Source organism: Leptopilina boulardi, unplaced genomic scaffold (assembly GCF_019393585.1).
Source record: "Leptopilina boulardi isolate dan_hultmark-lab unplaced genomic scaffold, ZJU_Lbou_2.1 LbouV2_224, whole genome shotgun sequence".
Classification (NCBI taxonomy): domain Eukaryota; kingdom Metazoa; phylum Arthropoda; class Insecta; order Hymenoptera; family Figitidae; genus Leptopilina; species Leptopilina boulardi.
This window is the reverse complement of record NW_026137779.1, coordinates 2,056,009-2,080,534: the sequence shown is the minus strand read 5'-3', so window position 1 is coordinate 2,080,534 and position 24,526 is coordinate 2,056,009. Positions and strand designations below refer to the sequence as shown.

Here is a 24,526-nt window from a genome sequence, read left to right as displayed (position 1 = left end):
TTCGCGGTATAACCTGAGCTCCATCTTTGAAGTTAATTAACAAAAATCTCTTTTTTGTTGCCGACATTTCTGCATTTGATACAATATGTATCACACATAAATTTATTTCCGAAAAAGCGTTACTACACTAAGCGTCGACAAAATGGCTTAAACGTATACGTTTCCGTTTTGTATTTTCATTTGTTTGTTAGCAAATTGCAAATGTCTGTTATGCATAGTTACCAGCATTTCTTCTTGGTTACGATCAAAGACTATAAAGAAAATATATAGATGCGCGAACTTATCACACCAAACTTTCTACCCAATAGACCTTAAGGGTGCAGTCACAACTCGCATTTTTTCATGGTTTTATTTTTAATTATTATTATTTAATTATAATTATTTTTTATTTATTTTATTTATTTATATTATAATTATTTCATTATTATTATTTTTAATTATTAGTGTGTAATCCATGTGAAAGAAGAAAGCACAATTTCATGAGAGTGTGAAGGATAGCGCTATCTTCTCTCCTTTACACTCTCATGAAATTCTGCTATGCTGAAGGCAGAGATGGGTAAGTATCATACTTCATGTATGTTACCTAAGTTTGCTACGTATGTTACATGTGTATACAACTTGTTCAGTTTGCTACACAACGTTTGTTACATTTTATGACGTAGGCACTCGTAATGGTCAAAAGCAAATATAACCTCAATCTAGTTGGTTCCCGCTATGTGTTTAGTTTTTGAATATTTGTTTGATTCGTTTGATTATTGCTTTGTGGACATTCTTTTTAAAAATGAATCGAGGTCAACATTTTATTATAAATTTTTTTAAAATAGAATTACTAAGAGTTTTTCTGGTAGGCGGCGAGTAATTCGGATTTAAAGTTTTGACAAACTTTTTAAAAAAATTGGATTCGACAACCGCGAATGGAATAATAAATCCAAAAAAAAACATCCCTAGTTGAAGATCTTTTTCTGCTAAATTCAATATCTTCGAAATTTCATCCGCTTCTTCCTGCTGTTTCTAAAAATCAAAAAGATCTTTATTTAATTTTTCAGAAGAGTAAAGAGTAAAGACATATAAAAACACTTATTAACTTAATAAAAATTATTAAACTGAAGTGCAATAAATTATTATTTAAAGAATATTTCATCTCTTTATATTTATCAGTAGATCTATTTATCTGAGTTGCCTGAGATATTATAATTTATCTGTTATTATGATGATGACTGATGAGGCGAGTTGACATCCGAAAAGTGAGGTTATATTTATAATTTGGTTTGCGACGTTTGCGACAATTTGTTACGTTTACTACACATTTTAGGTATCATACGTAGCAAACCTTGAGTTTGCGACATTTACCCATCCCTGGCTGAAGGTTTTCTGCTCAGGGTGAAAAAACATGGATGAGTAAAAAGTAAAACGCAAGCAGTTTTTCATGAGAGTGGAAAGGATAGCCTATCTGTCTATCTCACTTGTACTCATGAAAAACTGCTTGACATTTTACTTTTTACTTCTCCATGTGATTTCACCCTCAACATGGGACTGAACCCTAAGGGTGAAATCACACGGAGAAGAAAAAGGAAACAGAATTTCATGAATGCAGGTAAGGGAGCGGTCACAGCTCCGCCTGCACGGCCAGTGCAGACGGGTGTCCATGGTAACTTAGAAGAGTGAGAAAGACAAAACAATTGTCTATCTCTCTCACTCTTGTAAGTTACCATGGACACCCGCCAGCACTGGCAGTGCAAGTGATCTTAGGGTGCAGTCCCATGGATCAGATTAGCAGATTAGATTTTAACCAATCAAAAACATTTGCCGTAAGGGTGCAGTCCCATGGAGCAGATTAGCAGAATAGATTTCAGCCAATCAAAATGTAGCCCTTTATGGCAAATATATTTGATTGGCTGAAATCTAATCTGCTAATCTGCTCCATGGTACTGCACCCTAAGGGACTACATTTTTATTGGCTGAAATCTAATCTGCTAATCTGCTCCATGGAACTGCACCCGTAAGGCCAACGCACAATAGATTCGCGAATGTCGTTCGCGAACGAGGTGCATGTGATAAAAAAGGACACACATATATCTCTGTCCTTTTCTAACTCATGCTTTTCGTTCGCGAAGCAGTTGTGCTTGAGCCTTCAATGGTTAAGTGCTCGGAAAAATTCTCACGAGCACGAGAATATTCTCAAGCATATTCTCGACATCAATGTGCTCTGTCTTTTTTTGAGAATTTATGAGAACATATAATTATAATATAAATATGGTTAATATTGGTAAATGTAATCTATTGAGGTTAGTTTTTCACACGATGTCTTATAATATGAAAACTACTAAAACTACATCAATTTTCTCATAACGCGGTGTAAAAAAGGCACTTTTTTGCACCTTGACATGAAAAGTATCGTTCGTAACTTGTGTGAAAATTTGCTGATTTTTGAACGATCACTTTTTTTGGAACGAACTAAACGAAGCAACTGTCCACACAGGTTTCGAAATATATACTTTTTTATTCTTAAAATTGTTAAAGAATAAAATTCTTTTTGTTTCTTTCGGAAAAATATGAATATGTCCTAAATAAGCATAATACATGTAAACATTTGAATTTAACAAATGCTCGAACATAGCTCGAACGCTATGCATGTTTAATGTTCTTACCAGGTGGCGAATACGGGCTTCCGTAGTATATTCAGTTGCTGAAAGAAAATATTAGTGATATCAGTGCATTTATTCTGTATATGTGAATAATAATTCAATCATATATTTACAATAGCAATTTCTGAGACGTAAAAAATGTTTAAATCATTTTCTACTTTTATATCCTATTTTTTCAGTTCACGAATTCAATTATAGCTTTCTAAATGTACTAACATGTATTGACCCAGTGGGCAAAAAACCATGTTCTTTCCAAAAACGTCCTTAAGGTTATGTTATTCAGTGGACACGTGCCCCATATACTTTACTATGGAAATACGTCACACTGAATAACATGACCTTAAAACGTTTTTAAAACGTTTCATGACAGCCAAAAAATGTACCAGAACATTGTTTGAACATCCATGTTCCTAAAATGTTCTAGAACATTATTTGGCGGACATGAAACGTTTTAAAAACGTTCTTTAAACGTTTTCAGAACGAACATGGTTTTTTGCCCACTGGGGAAGTATCTTGATACATTTTATTTGTTAACATTTATAAAATTTTCATTTTACAGTTATATTTGCTGATTAGATAATAAAAATTAATTAACTATGTTCATTTTCTTGTAAAAAAATTATGACTGAAGTGTGGAAATGTTTAAAAGAATATGCACGTAAATAAATTATAAAGACTAAGTGGGAGAAATAAAATAAATATCCCAGGGATATCGGAGGATATCCCTGAGATGTCCCTGGGATATCGCAGGATATCCCTGAGATGTCCCTGGGATATCGCAGGATATCCCTGAGATGTCCCTGGGATATCGCAGGATATCCCTAGGATATCGCAGGATATCTCTGGGATATCCCTAGGATATCGCAGGATATCCCTGGGATATCGTAGGATACCACAGGGATATCCCTGGGATGTCCCAGGGATATCCAAACCGCCGGTGTTTGGGATATCCCGATATCGTCCAGTGGATATCCATGGGATATCCCAGGGATATCGCAGGATAATATCTGGATATTTCGCGATATCCCGTGCTGTTAGGGATAGTTTACTTGAATCAATAAAATAAATTTATTGTGTAAAATAATTTTTATTTGTATCAAAAATTCAAATATTAATCTGAAGTAAATTAATTAATTGTTTTAAAGAATTTATTATTTGTGTAATTTAAACAAATTCATTTACCAGATTCACTTAATTATTTACTTGAACCAAATACAATTTATTTTTTTTCAAGTAAGTGTTGATCTAATAGTTCAAGTTTTTTGAATCAAATGAATGCTAGTTGTTCCAGAAATGTGACAACTACAACATTTATTTATTTATTATTATGAAAATTAATAAAATTAAAGTATACACAAAAACTGATTATAATTAAGTTTTGGGGTAAATAAAAATGAACTTGAATTTTTCTTGTTAATCCTTTCAGGCATAAATTGATTTGAAATGACCTAAATTTTTTTAAAGGCTGTAAACATGTTGCTAGGTGTCAGGGTTAGAATTTGATGGGAAAAGTTTTAAGGTTTTTATAGAAATCAATCATTAAACCAAAAAATGACTTTTCTTATTACAAATTCCAGTAGGCTAACAACATGCCCTTTGGACAAAATTAATTATAAAGGTAGTGGATTTCTCCTGCTACCATTCTATTATTCAGAATGCCGTTGAGAGTAGTATTCTTATCTGTACACTTAATTTGATCAATTACAAAAAAGGAAATATGAGAACTGGTTTAAATAAGAAATCACAACTTGAACCCCAAAGAAAAACATGTATATTATAAAGTTTAAATAGAATCAAAATACTATTTAGTATATACCTAGATGAAAATAATGTTTTTAATAGTGTCAATGTCTGTGTAGTGTATATATATTGCATTAAAACTCACCAAAATCAAATCAATAATATTAAAATCAATAATCAATCAATATTCCTCAATAATCAATATTCAGTAGATTAAATAATCAATATTTCACAAATCTATATTCAATAATCAATATTCCACAAACCAGTAATCAATCTTCCATAAATGAATATTCAATAACCACAAATCAAATTCCACAAATCAATATTTCCCAACTCAATAATCAATATTTCAAACCAACTAAAAGAATTTCTCCACTGAGAGAATTCTATTACAATACACACTTTAAGCAACCCCAAACTGCGGGTTCTAAACTCCGTCTCCACGCGAGACCTCACACTCTCCAAACCTTTACTTTAACTGCTTGTATTTTACATTTACAATTGGTTTTATTAATTGATTAAAAAGGGTGGGAAATTATAATGAATTTGTCTGTCTCTAAGTCACTTCTTGCAACCTGGCAATTTTGGGTAGTGGCGTGATTCACCTTCGATGAGCCACTCTTTGTATTGAGCAATTATGTTGCTCAATTTGTACATTCATTTATGAAATGATTGAACTTTTATTTACGAAACTTTTATTAAAATGAAGTATTTTTTTCTATATTGAGTTTGTTTACCTTCTTTTTTATAATATTCTCGAAATTACTCGAATAATTACTTGAATTTAAGTATCTTTTATTTAAAATTGAAAATTTTAAAAAGTTACGAAATTCGTTCATAACACTAGGATTTTCTTTTTCTTTATGTTTTTTTAAATTAACAAATTTTTTTTCTTTGGTACGCAATTTTTTCACATCTGCACTCGACAAAAAACTGCTAATGACTAACTGCTTGTTGCAAAAAGCAAAAAACAAAAAATTGAGGCAAAAATTTTGAAAAAGTATTTTTTACTTGTCAATTTGCAATGTTGTCTGTAGGCAACATTGGGCATGAAAGGGTTAAAGAAGTTTTTCAGCGTAACTATAATTAAGGTTTTTGTTTCAAAACCAGAGTTTGAAATTGGAAATTTATTAAGACTAAATGCAAAACATTTGTTGAATATTCAGTTTTCAAAATCAAGGAACTCATGTATGAGATAACAAAAAAAAGTTCATGTTGCCTGAAAGCAACACGGGTCCTCAAAGGGTTAATAATTAAAAGCACAATCTTTAATATAGGTAAAAATTGATACAATTTTAGAAACATTAATTCAAACTGTAGTCTCTAATGGGAAAGCTTCCATCTTTATTATTTGGACAAATTATATGGAAGAAATCTTGATAATTAATGTTAAAAATACGTTTTTTCCAATTATAATGCAAACGGTTTTTTTATTATAATATGACTTCACAAAAAATACCAATTGCGAATTGCGATTCCACGATCTCTGAGACAAATGCAGTCTCCTTTGTTAAATCAATTTTATTTCTATCATGTTGTGTTTTTGCACCACTTAAACCTTTAATCGCCCATTTCTCGCTATCGGAAATTTCTGTTGCATTCGCAAGATTTTTGTTAATTTCTATACGATTTCACAATTTCTGAGAATTCCGACTTTTAAAAATATTTTTCTAATTATTTTTCGGTTCTTACAATGCACAGTGGCCGATTTCCCGAAAAACCTGGCCAAAAGTCAAAAATTTTTTTTTAGAAATTTATACTTTTTATTGTTGAATATTATAAAGGAGGATTCACTGCATAATTTTGCGAAAAAAAATTACACTTTTTTTATCACCAATTTATTATGTGAACAAGTAAAAGTGATCTTTGCCAGAGATTTACTCAGAACGTTTCATAACTATAAATTTTCGTCACAGTTAAAATAGTAAAAATATAGTAATATACAGCAGATTTTTGAATATCTTTTTTTGGAAATTATTAACAAAGGTGTATGAAATATGTTGAATGTACTTATCATCACATTTAAAACGTACAGTTTTTAAAAAATGACATTAAACATCGCTATTCATGGCTACGATTTTTGTATTGTTTTATCAACGTAAATCATGAAAATAGTTGTGAAATCCACCGATATCCGCGCTCTACCTGGTATTATCATAAACAAGAATATATTTTTGATTCATTTTAATTGAAATCAGCTGCCCCAAGCTGCCCCTGCAGTTTTGGTATCACTTTTTATTTTACCGAGCGTGGTTTACCGACAGTGCGTTGCACCGGCCGGCCGTGCAACTGAACGTGAAAGACTGACTTTTTCTTCATTCGCATTCGCTTTAAACTAAAATTTAAGCACTGTCTGTAATTTAAAAAAATAAACTCTAACACATATACGCAATTTTATAATACCAGCAAATATTTTGGATCCGCCATATTGAATTTGATAAAACAAATGTAAAATTTGATTTCAAAAACCCAGTAAACGTAATCATACTAAGTTTGGTTAAAATCGTACCATTTTTTAATTTTTAGCAAAGTTTTTAAAAATCTAAGCGGCCATTTTGGATCCGCCATTTTGAATTTGACACAACCAATGTAAAATTTGAATTCAGAAGCCCAAAAAACATGGGTATACCAATTTTGATTGAAATCGTATCATTTTTCGATTTTCAGCAAAGTTTTTTAAAATCTAAACGGCCATTTTGGATCCGTCATTTTGAATTTGACACAACCAATGTAAAATTTGAATTCAGAAGGCCAAAAAACATGGGTATACCAATTTTTGTTGAAATCGTATCATTTTTCGATTTTTGGCCAGGTTTTTCGGGAAATCGGCCACTGTGCAATGACTGTGTCTTTAGCCAAAGTTAGCAAGACTTGAACCATACTTTTTAACAATAGGTAAACCATTGCTTATGTCCGTTTCCCATGGTCTATAATCAATGTAAAACATTGTCATAAGCTAATCAAACATGGACAAAAACACAAATATTTTAAAGTGTGAAAATTTTTAACATTTGAACCACAGACGAAAGCTTATCAACCATGGGCAAAAAAAATATTTTTAAATGTGGAACTTTTGAACTACAACTGAAAGTTTATAAACCATAGGCTAAAAAACAATATTTTTAAACACAGAAATTTTGAACTATGTCAAAAAACTTATGAATCATGGGCAAAAACAAACTTATTTTTAAACGTGTAAATTTCACAGGCAAACAAATAAAAGTTATCTGTTTCTTGAACTAGACATACCAATCCTATAGTATTTTGGCCTGGTGAAAACGAATATGAAGTCAGAATTGCTCCATCACCCTCTGATTTTTTTAAATCTAAAAAAACCACCCTCAATCGTCAAATTCAAACTTAAGAGACAAAAAATTAAATAACAGATTTTTTCAATAAACAGAACCTTCCACCTACGTATTTTTGCTTCACTAACACAAAAACAATGCCAGAACTGATCGAGAACCCTCTGATTTTTTTTAAATCGTAAAAAACCACCCTTAATCGGACAAATTCAAACTTAGGAAATAAAAAAATTAAATAACAAATATTTTTATTAAAACAACTCTACACCTACGTATTTTTGCTCCACTAACACAAAAACAATGCCAGAACTGATCCAGCATCCTCTGGATTTTTTTTCCTTTCTTAAAAAAGACAGTACATGCAAAGCACATGAAAATGTATCGAAATATCTCGATGGTCGAAAAAATCGAATGTAAGAAAATATAAACATTGCTTTCCAGAGCATCTAAATCAATATTCATTTTATAAAAATGACCTTAAATTATTGTTCCACATATATATTTTGCATAACTTACTTATTTGCAATAAATATACACTTGCAAAGTATTTATTTGTTGTAAATATTTGCAGCTGTCATGAATCAAACACGAACATAACCTACATTTAGTTCAAATCACTTCATTAGCCCAAGACAAAATAGCGCGCGCTTTTTTAAAATAATGAAATTTATTAAATTAAAATAAAATAATTGTAATAAATTAAATTATTATGAAAATAATATTACCTTAAATAAAAAAGTGTTTTCAGTTTAAAAAAATAATTATTCAACAATTATTATTATTTACAGACAACTTTTACAAATATAATAGATTATTATTTTTCTGTTTGAAACTTTCTATATAATTACATGCCTTTTTGCATTTTGTTAACAATATTATTAAATATTTAATAAAATAATTGTAATAAATTATGAAACATAAATTGAAAATTAAATTAAATGGACAAAGAATAGAAGCAACAGAGGCCGTCGGAGGCGCTATAAATCTAAAAAATAACCCTTAATCGGACAAATTGAAACTCAGGAGATAAAAAAATTAAATAAACGATTTTTTTAACGAACAAAACCTTACACCTTACATTATTTTTGCTCCACAAAGTCACAAACAAAACCAAAACTGATCTAGCCGCTTTGATTTTTTTAAATCGAAAAAAACCACCCTTAATCGGACAAATTCAAACTTAATAGATTAAAAAAAATTAATTAACAAATGTTTTTATTAAAACAGAACACTACACCTACATATTTTTGATCGAGTAACACAAAAAGAAAGCCAGAACTGATCCAGCACCCTCTGGATTTCGTTTTAAAAAAATCTGAAGATACTGGATCAGTTCTGATTTTATTTTTGTGTTAGTGGTGCAAAAATACATAGGTGTAACGTTATATTTATTAAAAGAATCTGTTATTTAATTTTTTTATCTCCTAAATTGAATTTGTCTGATTAAGGGTGGTTTCTCGATTTAAAAAAATCCAGAGGGTGCTGGATCAGTTCTGGCTTTGTTTTTGGGTTATTCTTGCAAAAATACATAGGTGTAAGGTTTTGTTTAAAAAAAACATTTGTTATTTAATTTTTTTATCTCCTGAGTTTGAACTTGTCCGATTAAGGGTGGTTTTTAACGATTTAAAAAAAATCAGAGGGTGCTAGATTAGTTCTGGTTTTGTTTTTGAGTTAGTGGAGCAAAAATAAGGTAAGGTACCCCTGACGGATTGGAAAAACCGAGTTGTAACCGAATTGGGTTACGATTCGGTTACGTTTCGGTTCATTGTGAAATATTATCGTTAATCGACAAAATATGTAGTAAATAACTATTAGGAATGGTTAATATACATTTAGAGAGCTTATTTATGCAATAATAATAATAAATTAAGATATAATTAATTAATAATAAGTGTTTTAAGTGTACAGTGCATACAGTTGTTGAATTACCATATAAATGTATATTACCATCAGCGGTAGCTGTGATACGCGCGTTAAACCCTAGATGGCGTTAAAGATGACTTTGTGAATGAATTTCTAAAATTAAGCCCTTGAGTGTCAAATGTGTAAGTAAATATATAAGTTTTAAAAAAATAGATCAATTTATTAAAACAGCTTTTTTGATTTCTACAAATATAAAAAAAAAATTTTTATAACGAACAAAAATTTTTTTAATGAGAAAAAGTTTTTTTTGTGTCAAAATTAATCTTTCTAATTTTATTGGGATCAGAAATCACGCGAAACTGACCCACCCCTGAGCCTTCTTGTGACAACCATCTTGGTTTTTTATCTCTTTCTTTTGTATATGTTAGAGAAACACGGAATGAAAACATGGCCACCACAACAAGGCTCTCACCAGATGGCGTATCGCAGTATTTCAGATCCCAATTGAGAAAATGAATTTTTTTATTCAAAAATTCAAAAAAAATTTATTCAAAAAAAAAATGAGAAAGATTAATTTTGACACAAAAAAAACTTTTTCTCATTAAAAAAATTTTTGTTCGTTATAAAAATTTTTTTTTATATTTGTACAAATCAAAAAAGTTGTTTTAATAAATTGATCTATTTTTTTAAAACTTATATATTTACTAACACATTTGACACTCAAGGGCTTCATTTTAGAAATTCATTCACAAAGTCATCCTTAACGCCATCTAGGGTTTAATGCGCGTATCACAGCTGCCGCTGATGGTAATATACACCCAGACAGCACCGTTTTTCGCAGGGAGTTCGCGGGGAGTTCCCCGTGTTAAGTTCGGAAACTAAGTTGGGGAGCTTCAGGGGAAGTTCAGGCGAGCTCTATATGTCCTCGGTTTTATAACTCGCGGTGCGAAGTTCAGGATAGTTATCCGATTAAGTTTGCCGAAAAATTGTGGATAAAAGTTTAGAAAATATTAAATTTTGAGTTTTACAGAAAGGCCGTAGCCGGATAAGCAGGGTCCTGCGGCCCTTGCTCAAATTTCGTCGATATTTACAGGATCAATTAGTCTCAGTATGAAACTCTTTTTCGCCAAGTTTCAACTTCTAAAAATAATTTTGAAAAAAGTTATGGCATTTTTAAAAAAAAATAAAAAATTGGATTTTCTCTTAATCGTTTATAGTTTTTTAATCGGGTAAAAAATATGTTATAGGGGAAGCAAAAATGCATCTAACCAAAATTTTGCGACCATTTTTGTGTAGTGGAAGGGGTAAAAAAAATTTTTTTTTACTTTTTATATTTTTTAAAAATATTAATTGACTTGGCACAATCACCATATTTTTTTCCTTCATTCTTTAACATCCAAGAAGCAACATATTTTTTTGGCAGCTCGATCTGAGGGGTACTTGCCCGTTAAAATTTAAAAAAACTTATTTTTGGCCCCTAAAATGTATGGTATCCCTTGAAAATGGGAGGCCAACATCACCGGGCAAAGAAAATGTTAAAAAGGAAGCAAAAATGCATCTAACAAAAATTTGGCGACCATTTTTGTGCAGTGAAAGAGGTAAAAAAAATATTTTTTTAATGTTTATATTTTTTAAAAATATTAATTGACTTGGCACAATCACCATATTTTTTTCCTACATTTTTTAACATCCAAGAAGCAACATATTTTTTTGGCACCACGATCTGAAGGGTACTTGCCAGTTAAAATTTAAAAAAACTTATTTTTGGCCTTTAAAATGCATGGTATCTCATGAAAATGGGGGGCCAACATAACCGAGCAAAAAATATGTTAAAAGGACTGCAAAAATGCATTTAAAAAAAATTTGGTGTTCAATTTTCTGCAGTGGAAGGTGTAAGAATATATTTTACTTCTTACTTTCTTTTAAAATTTTTAATTGACTTGGCACAATCGCCCTATTTTTTCTTCCCTTCTTTTTTACATGCAAATGTGTGCCTTCTTTTGGCAGCTTTATGAGTGAAACTGAACACAGTAAAAAGAGAATCTTATTTTAAGGGCGGAATTAAGTTTTATTTTAAGACGCAACATTTTTAAGACAAGCATTGTTGATTTTAAAAAGGGAGTATGTAAGCTGATTTTCAGAACTTTTTATGTGCTATATTGAAGGCAATTTTTTGGTAAAAGCAGCAGCCCCAAGCTGAATTTAAGACTTAGCTTTTATAAATTAAGGCTCAAAGGGAGTTGAATTTCAAACACTCTGTAAATTCAGATTTATGAGTACCTTAAATTCATACAAGGCTCACTTTAAATTAAGACTATGTTGATTTCCAAGAATCATTTAATTTAAGATTAACCTTAATATAAGATTTACTTTTTACTGTGAAACATTAAGTAAAATAACAGGCAATTATTAAAAGTCAAGTGTATTTTTAGTGCACGGCACTTTTTTCATTAATATTATAATTATATAAAACTATATTAACATAAGTTTAGTATATCTAACTTATCATAAATGCAATAACATTTATTATTCGAGTACTTTTCGTTACTATTACTAGTTCTGCAACACTCTTAGTGCACAATCATATGCACAGTATTCCGCCAATCTATTCGATTCAATTATAACAGTTTTAGAAGTGGAGGATTTATATTACTATGTATATGAAATTATGCAAGGTATAATATATCAAATAAATTATGTTATTCTCTTCATTTTGTTTACTTTAGTCACACTCCTTGAGCATTCATTATACATAAATCTAGCATATCTAATCTAGGTGTAAAATATATGTCTACGTCATTACTGACTCTTTATACCCTTTGTGCATTCATTGGACGTATAAGTCAAGACTTATTGTTTCTTATATATAGCAGATATACTAACAGTGCTCAATATATATATATATATATATATAGTTTCGTCACACTTTCCTTCTAACATATTTTTTGCCCGGTTATGATGGCCCCCCATTTTCATGAGATACCATGCATTTTAGGGGCCAAAAATCAGTTTTATTAAATTTTAACTGGCAAGTACCAAAAATCATGGTGCCAAAAAAATATGTTGCTTCTTGGATGTTAAAAAATGTAGGAAAAAAATATGGTGATTGTGCCAAGTCAATTAATATTTTTAAAAAATATAAACATTAAAAAAATATTTTTTTTACCTCTTCCACTGCACAAAAATGGTCGCCAAATTTTTGTTAGATGCATTTTTGCTTCCTTTTTAACATTTTCTTTGCCCGGTGATGTTGGCCTCCCATTTTCAAGAGATACCATACATTTTAGGGGCCAAAAATAAGTTTTTTTAAATTTTAACGGGCAAGTACCCCTCAGATCGAGCTGCCAAAAAAATATGTTGCTTCTTGGATGTTAAAGAATGAAGGAAAAAAATATGGTGATTGTGCCAAGTCAATTAATATTTTTAAAAAATATAAAAAGTAAAAAAAAATTTTTTTTACCCCTTCCACTACACAAAAATGGTCGCCAAATTTTTGTTAGATGCATTTTTGCTTCCCCTGTAACATATTTTTTACCCGATTAAAAAAATATAAACGTTTAAGAGAAAATCCAATTTTTAATTTTTTTTTTAAAATGCCATAACTTTTTTCAAAATTATTTTTAGAAGTTGAAACTTGGCGAAAAAAAGTTTCATACTGAGACTAATTGATCCTGTAAATATCGACGAAATTGGAGCGGGGGCCGCAGGACCCTGCTTATCCGGCTACGGCCTTTGCTTTGTGAATTTCTTTAAAACTATCTCCGGAAAGTACTCTAAAGATATATAGACAAATTTCCTGTAAAATTAAAATGCAAGTTTTCAGTGAATTTTATAAGGTAAGTTAATAATATTTATTAAATAAAAGTAAAATTAAAAAAATTTATTTTTCTCTTATTGCGCTTTATTTTATTTTTCCCCAACATTAACGGCGCAATTTTCGGAAATAAATTTGGAGGAGCTGGGGATTGAACCCGGACGCGCAACACAACAGCCAAGAACCCTAACCACTAACCTAACCAACGACCTGAAGGTGGGTAACTTTCGGGTCTTTATAAGCTGCAAGCCTTGTCGTCATCAGTTGACACGAATGGCGGGAAAATTTAAAAATGTTTTCAACGAAATATTTTTAAATTCTATTATTAAATTAGTGTCATAATTAAAAGGGCATTGAAATAATATTGCAATGTTAATATTAATATTATTTGTGAAACTAGCAGCTATATAAAACGATTTAAGGTAATTCTTTAAAAATGAAATTTATTAAATACTGAATCTCGTTATAAAAAATTCTGGACTTGTCAAATTTTTATTAAATTATTATTCAATTAAAAGTAACATAACTAGAAAAACTTTTTGAACATTTATCAACGTATGTTTATGGCTTTTATCATTAATTAATTAATTAAATTTACCGAGATGTATGGTGGACATTTAAATCGTCAATTTGTAATTTGATAAATTAATTTAAAAATTAAAATATCTGCATTTTATAATAAATATTTATAATTATTTGTCAATAATAATATAAATTATTTATAATAATTGTAAATAAATTTCTTGCATTCTTTAAATCAAAATTTTTTATACAACGCAATGTTTTTTCATATTTTTTATAATAAAAAAACATATCTGTATTAAAACACAAAACACACTGTAACAAGTCGTATAATATATATAGTAATTTAAAAAAAAATTGTTGTGTTGCGCGTCCGGGTTCAATCCCCAGCTCCTCCAAATTTATTTCCGAAAATTGCGCCGTTAATGTTGGGGAAAAATAAAATAAAGCGCAATAAGAGAAAAATAAATTTTTTTAATTTTACTTTTATTTAATAAATATTATAAAACATTTATAATAAACTTACCTTATAAAATTCACTGAAAACTTGCATTTTAATTTTACAGGAAATTTGTCTATATATCTTTAGAGTACTTTCCGGAGATAGTTTTAAAGAAATTCACAAAGCAAATTTCTGTAAAACTCAAAATTTAATATTTCCTAAACTTTTATCCACAATTTTTCGGCAAACTTAATCGGATATCTATCCTGAACTTCGCACCGCGAGTTATAAAACCGAGGACATATAGAGCTCGCCTGAACTTCCCCTGAAGCTCCCCAACTTAGTTTCCGAACTTAACACGGGGAACTCCCCGCGAACTCCCTGCGAAAAACGGTGCTGTCTGGGCATATATATGGTAATTCTACAACTGTATGCACTGTACACTTAAAACACTTATTATTAATTAATTATATCTTAATTTATTATTATTATTGCATAAATAAGCACTCTAAATGTATATTAACCATTCCTAATGGTTATTTACTACATATTTCGTCGATTAACGATAAAATTTCACAATGAACCGAAACGTAACCGAATCGTAACCCAATTCGGTTACAACTCGGTTTTCCCAATCCGCCAGGGTGTAAGGTTATGTGGGTGAAAATTTCCCAACTGGGCCACCTAAAACTGACTTTTAAAATTTTTAATATTTTTTTCATAATCTATTGCAGGAAGCCGAATTAAAAACATTCCTGAAATGCGTTTTTAAAAAATTAATTTTTTAATTATTTATTAACAATTGAATAATTTGTTACCTTTCCACTAAATTTGCAATTACTCTGTTACTTGTTAGTGAAATTTAATAAAATTTGGTGAGTATATAGAAAAATGATGTCTTCTTGAAATGCAATAGAAATTTCAATTAACTCTGTTATCAAATGATACTCATTTATACTAATACTAAGTTGGCTAAATAAAAATTTGTTTTAGCGAAAATTTAATTAAATAAGTATTTGGTTAAATAAAAATTAGACTTTAATAACAATTCTATTTAAAAAAATTCGGTTAAATAAAAATTCTTCTAAATAAAAATTCGGTTAAATAAAAATTTGGTTCTACGTTAAATTAATTTTCTAAAATTCAAACTTAGTACACATTGAGCCCCCCATTTAAAATCTTTTCGATGAAATAACAAATTCATAAAATTAATTTATAATTTAACTTTTTTTTTTATTTTTTATAAATATAAGAACAAATTTTATTTTATTTTAATTAATTTTAATAATTAATTTATAATAATTTAATAATTTAATTTATAATTTAAAATTTTTTTTTAGTTTTTATAAATATAAGAACAAACTTAATTTTATGAATTAGTTATTTCATCGAAAAGATTTTAACTGGGGCGCTCAATGTGTACTAAGTTTGAATTTTAGATAATTAATTTAACGCAGAACCAAATTTTTCAATAGCAGAATTTTTATTTAACCGAAACTTTATATAACTGAATTTTTTTAATAGAATTGTTATTAAAGCATAATTTTTAATTAATTAAATTCTTCTTTAATTATATTTTCGCTAAACCAAATTTTTATTTAGCCAAATTAGTTTTTTTTTCTTGCGCAAGGGCAAACGTGAAAATCTGCTACACCAAGGAGGGAATTGCAACTCCATGGATCAGACCGTTTCGGAGGCGCACTCTTTTCTTCGAAGTGTGCGGGATTGACTTACTTCTACACTGAAAAAACGTTGGGCGAGAGTTTGGCTTTTTATGTTCAACCGTTGGGTTAAAAGTACCCAGATAGCACGGAAACTTGCAGCAAGCTTGCGGCAAGCTTACCGTGCAAGCTTGTCAAGCTTGCATCGCCACCTTGCTGCAAGCTTGTCTGAGCTAGCAAAATGTCCCACCCAGGGCAAGCTTGCCGTGAAAGCTTTCCAGGAAAGGTTGCTGCAATCTTGCCATGAAAGATTGCTACAAGATTGCTGCAAGCATACTAAGAATGATTGCGGCAAGCTTGCCGTGAAAGATTGCTGTAAGCTTGCTACGTAAAGTTGCAGCAGAATTTCAACAAGCTTCTGGAAAGGTTGCTGCAATTTTTAAAAAATACATTTTAAATTTTAAAAAAATTTATTTTATTTCTTAATTTGAAAATCCTTGTGACGTTTATTATTATTAATTATGTCTTGTTTATTTTCATGTGGAAACTTAACGAGAAAATTTTCGAAACAAATTTGAGGGGACTGGGTATTGAACCCGGGTTCGACAGACACTAACCAAAGATCCTAACCGAGAACCTACTCGACCAACTATCAGGGAATAAAAAAATCTTGCTCTTAACCCTCGACTGTTTTTATGAGTTGAAAAACAGTACAGTAATGCTAAATTACATATACTCATGAAGTATAGCATCGTTTCCTTTTTTAAATCAAATTCCATCCCAAATCTTGGAAAAGCATTTCTACTTTGTTTTGGGCGAACGTGTCGCCCAAATATGGTTTAGATGTTCACAAGAACGAAAGTAGCGCCGCTGTATTAATTAAAATTAGTAAAAGGGTTTACGATGTCGCTGATCTCGAATTAGATTTTGAATTGAAAATTTTACATTTATTTATTAACAATAAAATATTACAAAAAGAAAATAAACAATTACACAGGCACACAAAAAAAAGTTGTCTTTCTTGAACTAGACATATATTTCCTATAGTATTTTGGCCCGCTGAAACCGAATCTGAACTCAGAATTGATCCATCACCCTCAGTTTTTTTTTAAATCGACCAAACCCACCCCTAAGCGGACAAATTCACAGTTCGGAGATAAAAAATAAATCAACTTATTCTTTTAAAAAACCGAATTTTACATCTACGAAACTTTGCTCCACTAACTCAAAAACAAAGCCAGCACCCCCTGGATTTTTTTAATCGAAAAAACTACCCCTAATCTGAAGAATTAAATTCAGGGGACAAAACAATAAAATAACTGATTACAAAATTTTATAACAAGGTATTTTTACTCCAGCAAGGCAGAAACAAAGCCAGCATTACTCCCTCACCCTCTAAATTTTTTTCAAATCGAAAAAATCACCCTTAAATAGAAAAATTCAAATTTAATAAGTAAAAAAATATTAAATTACCGGCTTTTTTTAAAAACAGAACCTTACATGTATGTAGTTTTGCTCTACTAACTCAAAAAAAGCCAGCATTGATCCATCACCCTCTGAATTTTTTTAATCAAAAAAACTACCCTTAATCTGAAGAATCAATCTTAGGAGGTAAAACAATAAAATAACTGATTAAAAAAGTTTATAACAAGGTATTTTTACTCCAGCAATGCGGAAACAAAGCCAGAAATGCTCCCTCACCCTCTAAAATTTTTTTAAATCGAAAAAACCATCAAAGAATCAAACTTAGGAGGTAATACAATATAATTATATTGTATTACCTCCTAAGTTTGATTCTTCAGATTAAGGGTAGTTTTTTTGATTAAAAAAATTCAGAGGATGATGGAACAATGCTGGCTATATTTTTTTGAGTTAGAAGAGCAAAACTACATACATGTAAGGTTCTGTTTTTAAAAAAACCGGTAATTTAATATTTTTTTACTTATTAAATTTGAATTTTTCTATTTAAGGGTGGTTTTTTCGATTTGAAAAAAATTTAGAAAGTGATGGAGCATTTCTGGCTTTGCTGGAGTAAAAATACCTGGTTATAAAATTTTTTAATCAGTTATTTTATTGTTTTACCTCCTGAATTTGATTCTTCAGATTAGGGGTAGTTTTTTCGATTTAAAAAAATTCAGAGGGTGATGGATCAATGCTAGCTTTATTTTTTCGAGTTAGAAGATCAAAACTACATATATTTTCAATATAACCTTCTGTTACAGAATCTGACTTCCATCCACCGTGCCTTTTCAAGGTCGTGATGTTAGCTCCTGCATCTGCCAACAAAGTTGGAGACGTTCGCCTGAAGCAATTTCCCGTGTACAATTCCACGTTATCCAAATTTAAATATTCAGCGACACTTTGCGGTATTTTCGAAATTTTATTAATTCCTATCACTTGAATTGAACATTCACCATTTTGGTAATTCAAAAAAAACCGTTCTGTCTGCGTGTGTGATGGGCGAAGTTGAATATATTTCCGTACGTAACCAGAAAATTCCTCTGTTATTGTAAATGATCGAGAAACAGATGTTTTAGTTTTCGGTATTTTTACAAAATTCATTTTACCGTGAGATTCGACATCTTTTAACGTGACATTCACGAGCTCGTGACTCCGACAACAACCAGTAACACCAAAGATAAGAATAACCTATACGCATAAAAAAAGAATTATAGTAAAAAAAATAATAATATTATAGAAAATACTCGTTTATTTAATTATAAAAATTACCTTAGATGCTAAATATTCAGTGTCCGAAGCTTCAGTTAAAAATTTATTCACCTCTGTTGGAGTAAGTACTTCTGACTTCTTTGCCTGAAAACCTTTGGAATTGCTTTTCAAAAAAGCTGTGACCTTATTATACGAACTAATATCTATATTATTTTTTACTTTTAAAGTTGTCCGAAGCATCGAATATTGAGCCCATAAGGTAGATGGATTCAAGGTCTTTGATTTGTCATTAAAATAAGCGAGTACAACATTCTCTAAAAAAAATTCATAATTCCGTAAGTTTGAACAGTAAATATTTAGATTTTAAGGTTATATTTTTCTAAACAAAAAATTTCATAATTCCATGAGTTTGAAGAGTAAATATTTATATTTTGTTATACAATTTTTACTAAATATAATTTTAGTTACAAAATTTTAAAAGTAAAATGAGTAAAACTAACCTGAAAATGATCCTGTACAACCATTCTTCTCGCGATACTTATAAAATGTTTGATATGCAGTATCATATTTTGCTGCTGATTTTTTTGGAATCAAATGACTTTCAGCTTCTAAAGCTTTCAATCGAATTTCTGGAGGTGTTAAATTGGACATAGTCTCTTGTTCCATTTTTTAAATAATATAATAAACTTAAACTGTCAGAGTAAAGCAAACTAAGCAAAGTTTTATTGTAAATTAATGTTAGCAACCGGTAGGTGTCGCCAGTGTTGCAATTTTATAAGAGTTCACTGCTGAGTGACTGCTCAGTGCATGAATACAATTACAGTGCAACGTCTGTTATGTGAGGCTTCCCCTACTTTAATCTTTTTGTCTCTGAATACCCCAAATAAGGAATTAAATTTTATAATAATTTTGACGGTTATGTTGACAGCTTCTAAATTTCAAAATGCTAAATTGAAATCAAATTCGAGATCAATGACAAAAAATATCTATCTTTAATTTTATCATTTTTATTATATCTTTTATCTTTTCTAAAGATAAAATATTAGTATATTATATAAATGTATATATGAGGCAAAATTCCTGAAATGTCCGAACAAAAAATTAAAAGTTCTCGAATTTAATCCATACTTTTCTAAAATGTTGTTATTGTTCGTGAAAGTCTAAAAATCAATTATTATTGAATTTAATAAAATAGTTTTTAAATTACAACGTTTTTAATTTTTGACTTTTGAAAAAAAAATTTTTTTTCAATGTACAATATTTATAAGTAGAATGCATAAAAGTTAATATATATATAATGATTTTTAAAGCTTTTTTGACGAGCTACACGCTGTTTATAAATTTTTTTTTTTTTAAATAACATTTGACCTTGAAATTCAAGGTCAAAATGTTAATTTACATTTATCTCAAAATCGGATTTTTTAAAATTATTTTTAACTATCTCAATGGAAAGCTTGACTAATTTCCTACAAAACATGTAATTTTCAGAGTGGGATCTTTTAAAGTTTTTGAGATATTAATTAATTAATTAATTAATGTTTATAACAAATGAAATATTTTACAAACGAATAAAGTTACCGTAATTCTGAAGTTAGTAATTAAAAGTTAACGTAATTCCGCATTCAACGAGCCCTATATGAAGTATTTTGGATAAGTAGATTGTTAATAAACAATTAGTTAATATTGCAATTGTTTATTAACAATCTACTTATCCAAAATACTTCATATAGGGCTCGTTGGATGCGGAATTAGCTTAACTTTCAACTGGTAAGTTTAGATTTACGATAACTTTATTTGTTTGTAACATATTTTATTTTTTATTGTTATTTAACTAAAATTGAACAAAAATACTTCATATAGGGCTTTTGGATGCTTGTTGTTAGTAAAAAATAAAATATTTTACAAACAAATAAAGTTATGGTAATTCTGAACTTACCAATTGAAAGTTAAGCTAATTCCGCATCCAACGAGCCCTATATGAAGTATTTTGAATAAGTAGATTGTTAATAAACAATTGCAATATTAACTAATTGTTTATTAACAATCTACTTATCCAAAATACTTCATATAGGGCTCGTTGAATGCGGAATTACGTTAACTTTTAATTACTAACTTCAGAATTACGGTAACTTTATTCGTTTGTAAAATATTTCATTTGTTATAAACATTAATTAATTAAGTAATTAATATCTCAAAAACTTTAAAAGATCCCACTCTGAAAATTACATGTTTTGTAGGAAATTAGTCAAGCTTTCCATTGAGATAGTTAAAAATAATTTTAAAAAATCCGATTTTGATATAAACGTAAATTAACATTTTGACCTTGAATTTCAAGGTCAAATGTTATTTAAAAAAAAAAATTTTTATTAACAGCGTGTAGCTCGTCAAAAAAGCTTTAAAAATCATTATATATATGTTAACTTTTATGCATTCTACTTATAAATATATATATTAATAATATATTAATAATTTTCTTAACGTAGGACTCTAAAAATTAAAAAAGAATTAATCGGAATTCTATCGGAATCCCATCGGAATCTCATTGGAATCCCGTCGGGATTTCATTGGAAATTCTTCGGAATTTAATCGGAATTCCGTCGGAATCCCATCGGAAATTCTTTGGAACTTCGATTAAATTCTTTGGAACTTCGATGAAATTCTTTGGAATTCCGTTGGAAGTTCCGATGGAATTTTGATGGAATCTCCAGGGGGCACTTTCCGGGGAATCTTTTCAAGTGGGTATCCCCACTCTACTCTCAGTATTTCTCACTCCTCCACTGGACAAACCACTAGTGTACAATAGCACAATTCCACCGAAGGCGTTGGACAAAAGTACTTTGTTCAATAAATCTAGTGCAGAATTGTCATTTTTTATCCGAGCAAGGTTATTAAATATATTATTAAAAAAAATTTTAAACTTGCCTTTTTTTGATTGTTTGGCTTTAAAAAAATTAGCGAAAGTTAGACAAATGTCTAAAAATCATTAAAATTTGCTTGAAATTTGAACTTTGATCGACTATAACTCTGAAAATTTTGAATGGATTTTATTGGTTGACCAATGGTTTAAGAGGTAATTTAATTATCTTCCAAATGGAGATTTATTTTTTACATTTGGATTAACTGCTTTCTCTACCGGTGACTTTAAGTGACGTCACACTTGGAAAATACATAATTTGCTGTTACAAAAAATTACAGGAGGGAAAAAAATTTTAAATATGATTTTCTTACTCAAAAAACACATATTAATCGAAAAAAATATGTTTTGTTCGAGTGACAATTTCACTGTAAACCTGTGTTAGCAGATGACGGATCCATACTGGATTCATATTGGAAATCCGATACTGGATTTACATTGCAAAATTGATATTGGACCGGTATCAATATCATGTTGTTTTTGCAGTACTTTTTCTATGTTAATTAGCTGATGACGGATCCATACCTGATTTACACCGGAAGTTCAGTACTGTTTTTAGATTAATTAGCAGATGGCGGATCCATACTGGATTCATGTTGGAAATCCGATACTGGATTTTCAGTAGAATATTGATATTGTACCAGTATCAATTTTATGTTTTTTCTCCAGTACTGTTTTTAGATTAATTAGCAGATGACGAATCCATACTGGATTTATATCGGAAGTCCGATATATGATTTACAGTAGAAAATTGAGAATAACCAATATTAATTTCATGTTGGTTTTGCAGTACTGTTTTTATGTTAATTAGGTGATGACGGATCCATACTGGTTTCATGTTGGAAATGCGATACTGGATTTACATTAGAAAATTGAAATTGGACTGGTATCAGTGTCATGTTGGTTTTGCAGTACTGTTTTTATGTTAATTAGATGATGACGAATCCATACTGGATTTACATTAGAAGTTTGATATTGGATTTACAGTAGAATATTGATATTGGACCGGTATTAAAATCGGTTAAAAATTGACTGACTTACATTACACGGCGCGCGAAAAAACACGTTTCGAGAAAAACGCGTATAAAGTTTTCGATACATAAAAGTAGTGTTTTAACTATTGCCTTGAAGACTGTATGTATTCGAAAATAACTATTGCACAAAAACCAAGATTTACTATCACTTGCTTATGGTGCTTGCTAATGACAATTTATAAAATTATATTGACAAGAAACCCAAAGAATAGAGGGTTCTCGTGCTGATATTTAACTACATTTGGTTGCATCTGAAGTGCTAAACTTACGTTTAGTATCGACATTCATACATGTATACTTGCTTTATCCACAAGTGCACCTTCGTTGTTTTTCTGCATAAGTTTCTCACCATTAAGAAAATTTTTATCCATAAAGTCATTTTTTTTTAAACTGTTACATAAACTTCCTCGAGTGTCACTACAACTAGATAAACCACTGACTACAGAATTTACATTATCTGTAAAATTTTTTTCAACAATTTCATTCCGTATGTTTAAATCAAGAAGAACATCATCATTTTTACATTTTTTTAAAGCTCTTTGCTTTTCTGTGTAATAACGTGACTTTTTTCTTTTACAACGATCACGAGTATAAGAATACATTTTGAAACACTTTTGCAACTAAGAAGGACAAAGTAAAACTGACTATCAAACTCAAATTATAGTGTTCTTTTGTATTAAATATTTATTTTCATAGTAAATATACAACTCTGGAATGACATCAGTTACATATCAGAAAAAAAGTATCGGATTTCCAACATGAATCCGCTAACAAAAGTATGGATCCGCCATCAGCTAATTAACATAAAAACAGTATTGGAAAACCAACATGTCATTGATATCGGTCCAATATCAATTTTCTACTGTGAATCCAGTATCGGATTTCCAATATGAATCCAGTATTGATCCGTCATCAGCAAATTAACATAGATACAGTACTGGAGAACCAACATGAAATTGATACTGGTCCAATATCAATTTTCTACTGTAAATCCAGTATCGGATTTCCAATATGAATCCAGTATTGAACCGGTATCAGCTACTTAACATGAAAACAGTACTGGAAAACCAAGATGAAATTGATACTGGTCCAATTTCAATTTTATACTGTGAATCCAGTATCGGATTTCCAATATGAATCCAGTATTGATCCGGTATCAGCTACTTAACATGAAAACAGTACTGGAGAACCAGCATGAAATTGATACTGGTCCAATATCAATTTTATACTGTGAATCCAGTATCGGATTTCCAATATGAATCCAGTATTGATCCGGTATCAGCTACTTAACATAAAAACAGTACTGGAAAACCTACATGAAATTGATACTTTTCCAATATCAATTTTCTATGGTGAAACTAGTATCGGATTTCCAATATGAATCCAGTATTGATCCGGTATCAGCTACTTAACATAAAAACAGTACTGGAAAACCTACATGAAATTGATACTTTTCCAATATCAATTTTATACTTTGAATCAGTATCGGATTTCCAACATGAATCCAGTACTGATGTAATATTGATTCCTTACTGGAAAACTGATACTGGATTTCGGTTTTGATTTGGTATTGGTCCTACTTAATTTCTACTGTTTATCCAGTACTGATATTCAGTACTGGATTACGATATCGATTTGGTATCGTTCCGACTATTGGTGTCGGAAAACCCTACTTGGGCGTATGACAATATATGAAAAAGGGTTATCACAAGTTGCGATCTTCGTTTATTTAAACATTTCAAACGGCTACGCGGCGTTCGTTCATGCAAGATATTTTGCTACACGCTCGAATAAAATATTTAATTACTACTAACGTCATATCTTCTCTCGCTAACGCTCGCTCGGTTGAAATTGTAATAATTATTGTTTACTTAATTCAGTTCATGCATATGTATTTATTTTATTTCTTAAAT

At 30.0% G+C, this 24,526-nt stretch overlaps 1 protein-coding gene across 1 annotated transcript in view; it reads left to right on the top strand.

Annotated features, from left to right (window-relative positions):
- Nucleotides 1–18,944, top strand: part of LOC127279870 (uncharacterized) — a 574,826-nt gene extending 555,882 nt beyond the window's left edge. Inside the window, exon 5 of the mRNA XM_051302516.1 lies at nt 18,218–18,944. Coding sequence (XP_051158473.1) covers nt 18,218–18,396 — 179 coding nt within the window. The 3' untranslated portion in view covers nt 18,397–18,944. The remainder of the gene's footprint in view (nt 1–18,217) is intronic.
- The last annotated feature ends 5,582 nt before the right edge of the window (nt 18,945–24,526 follow it).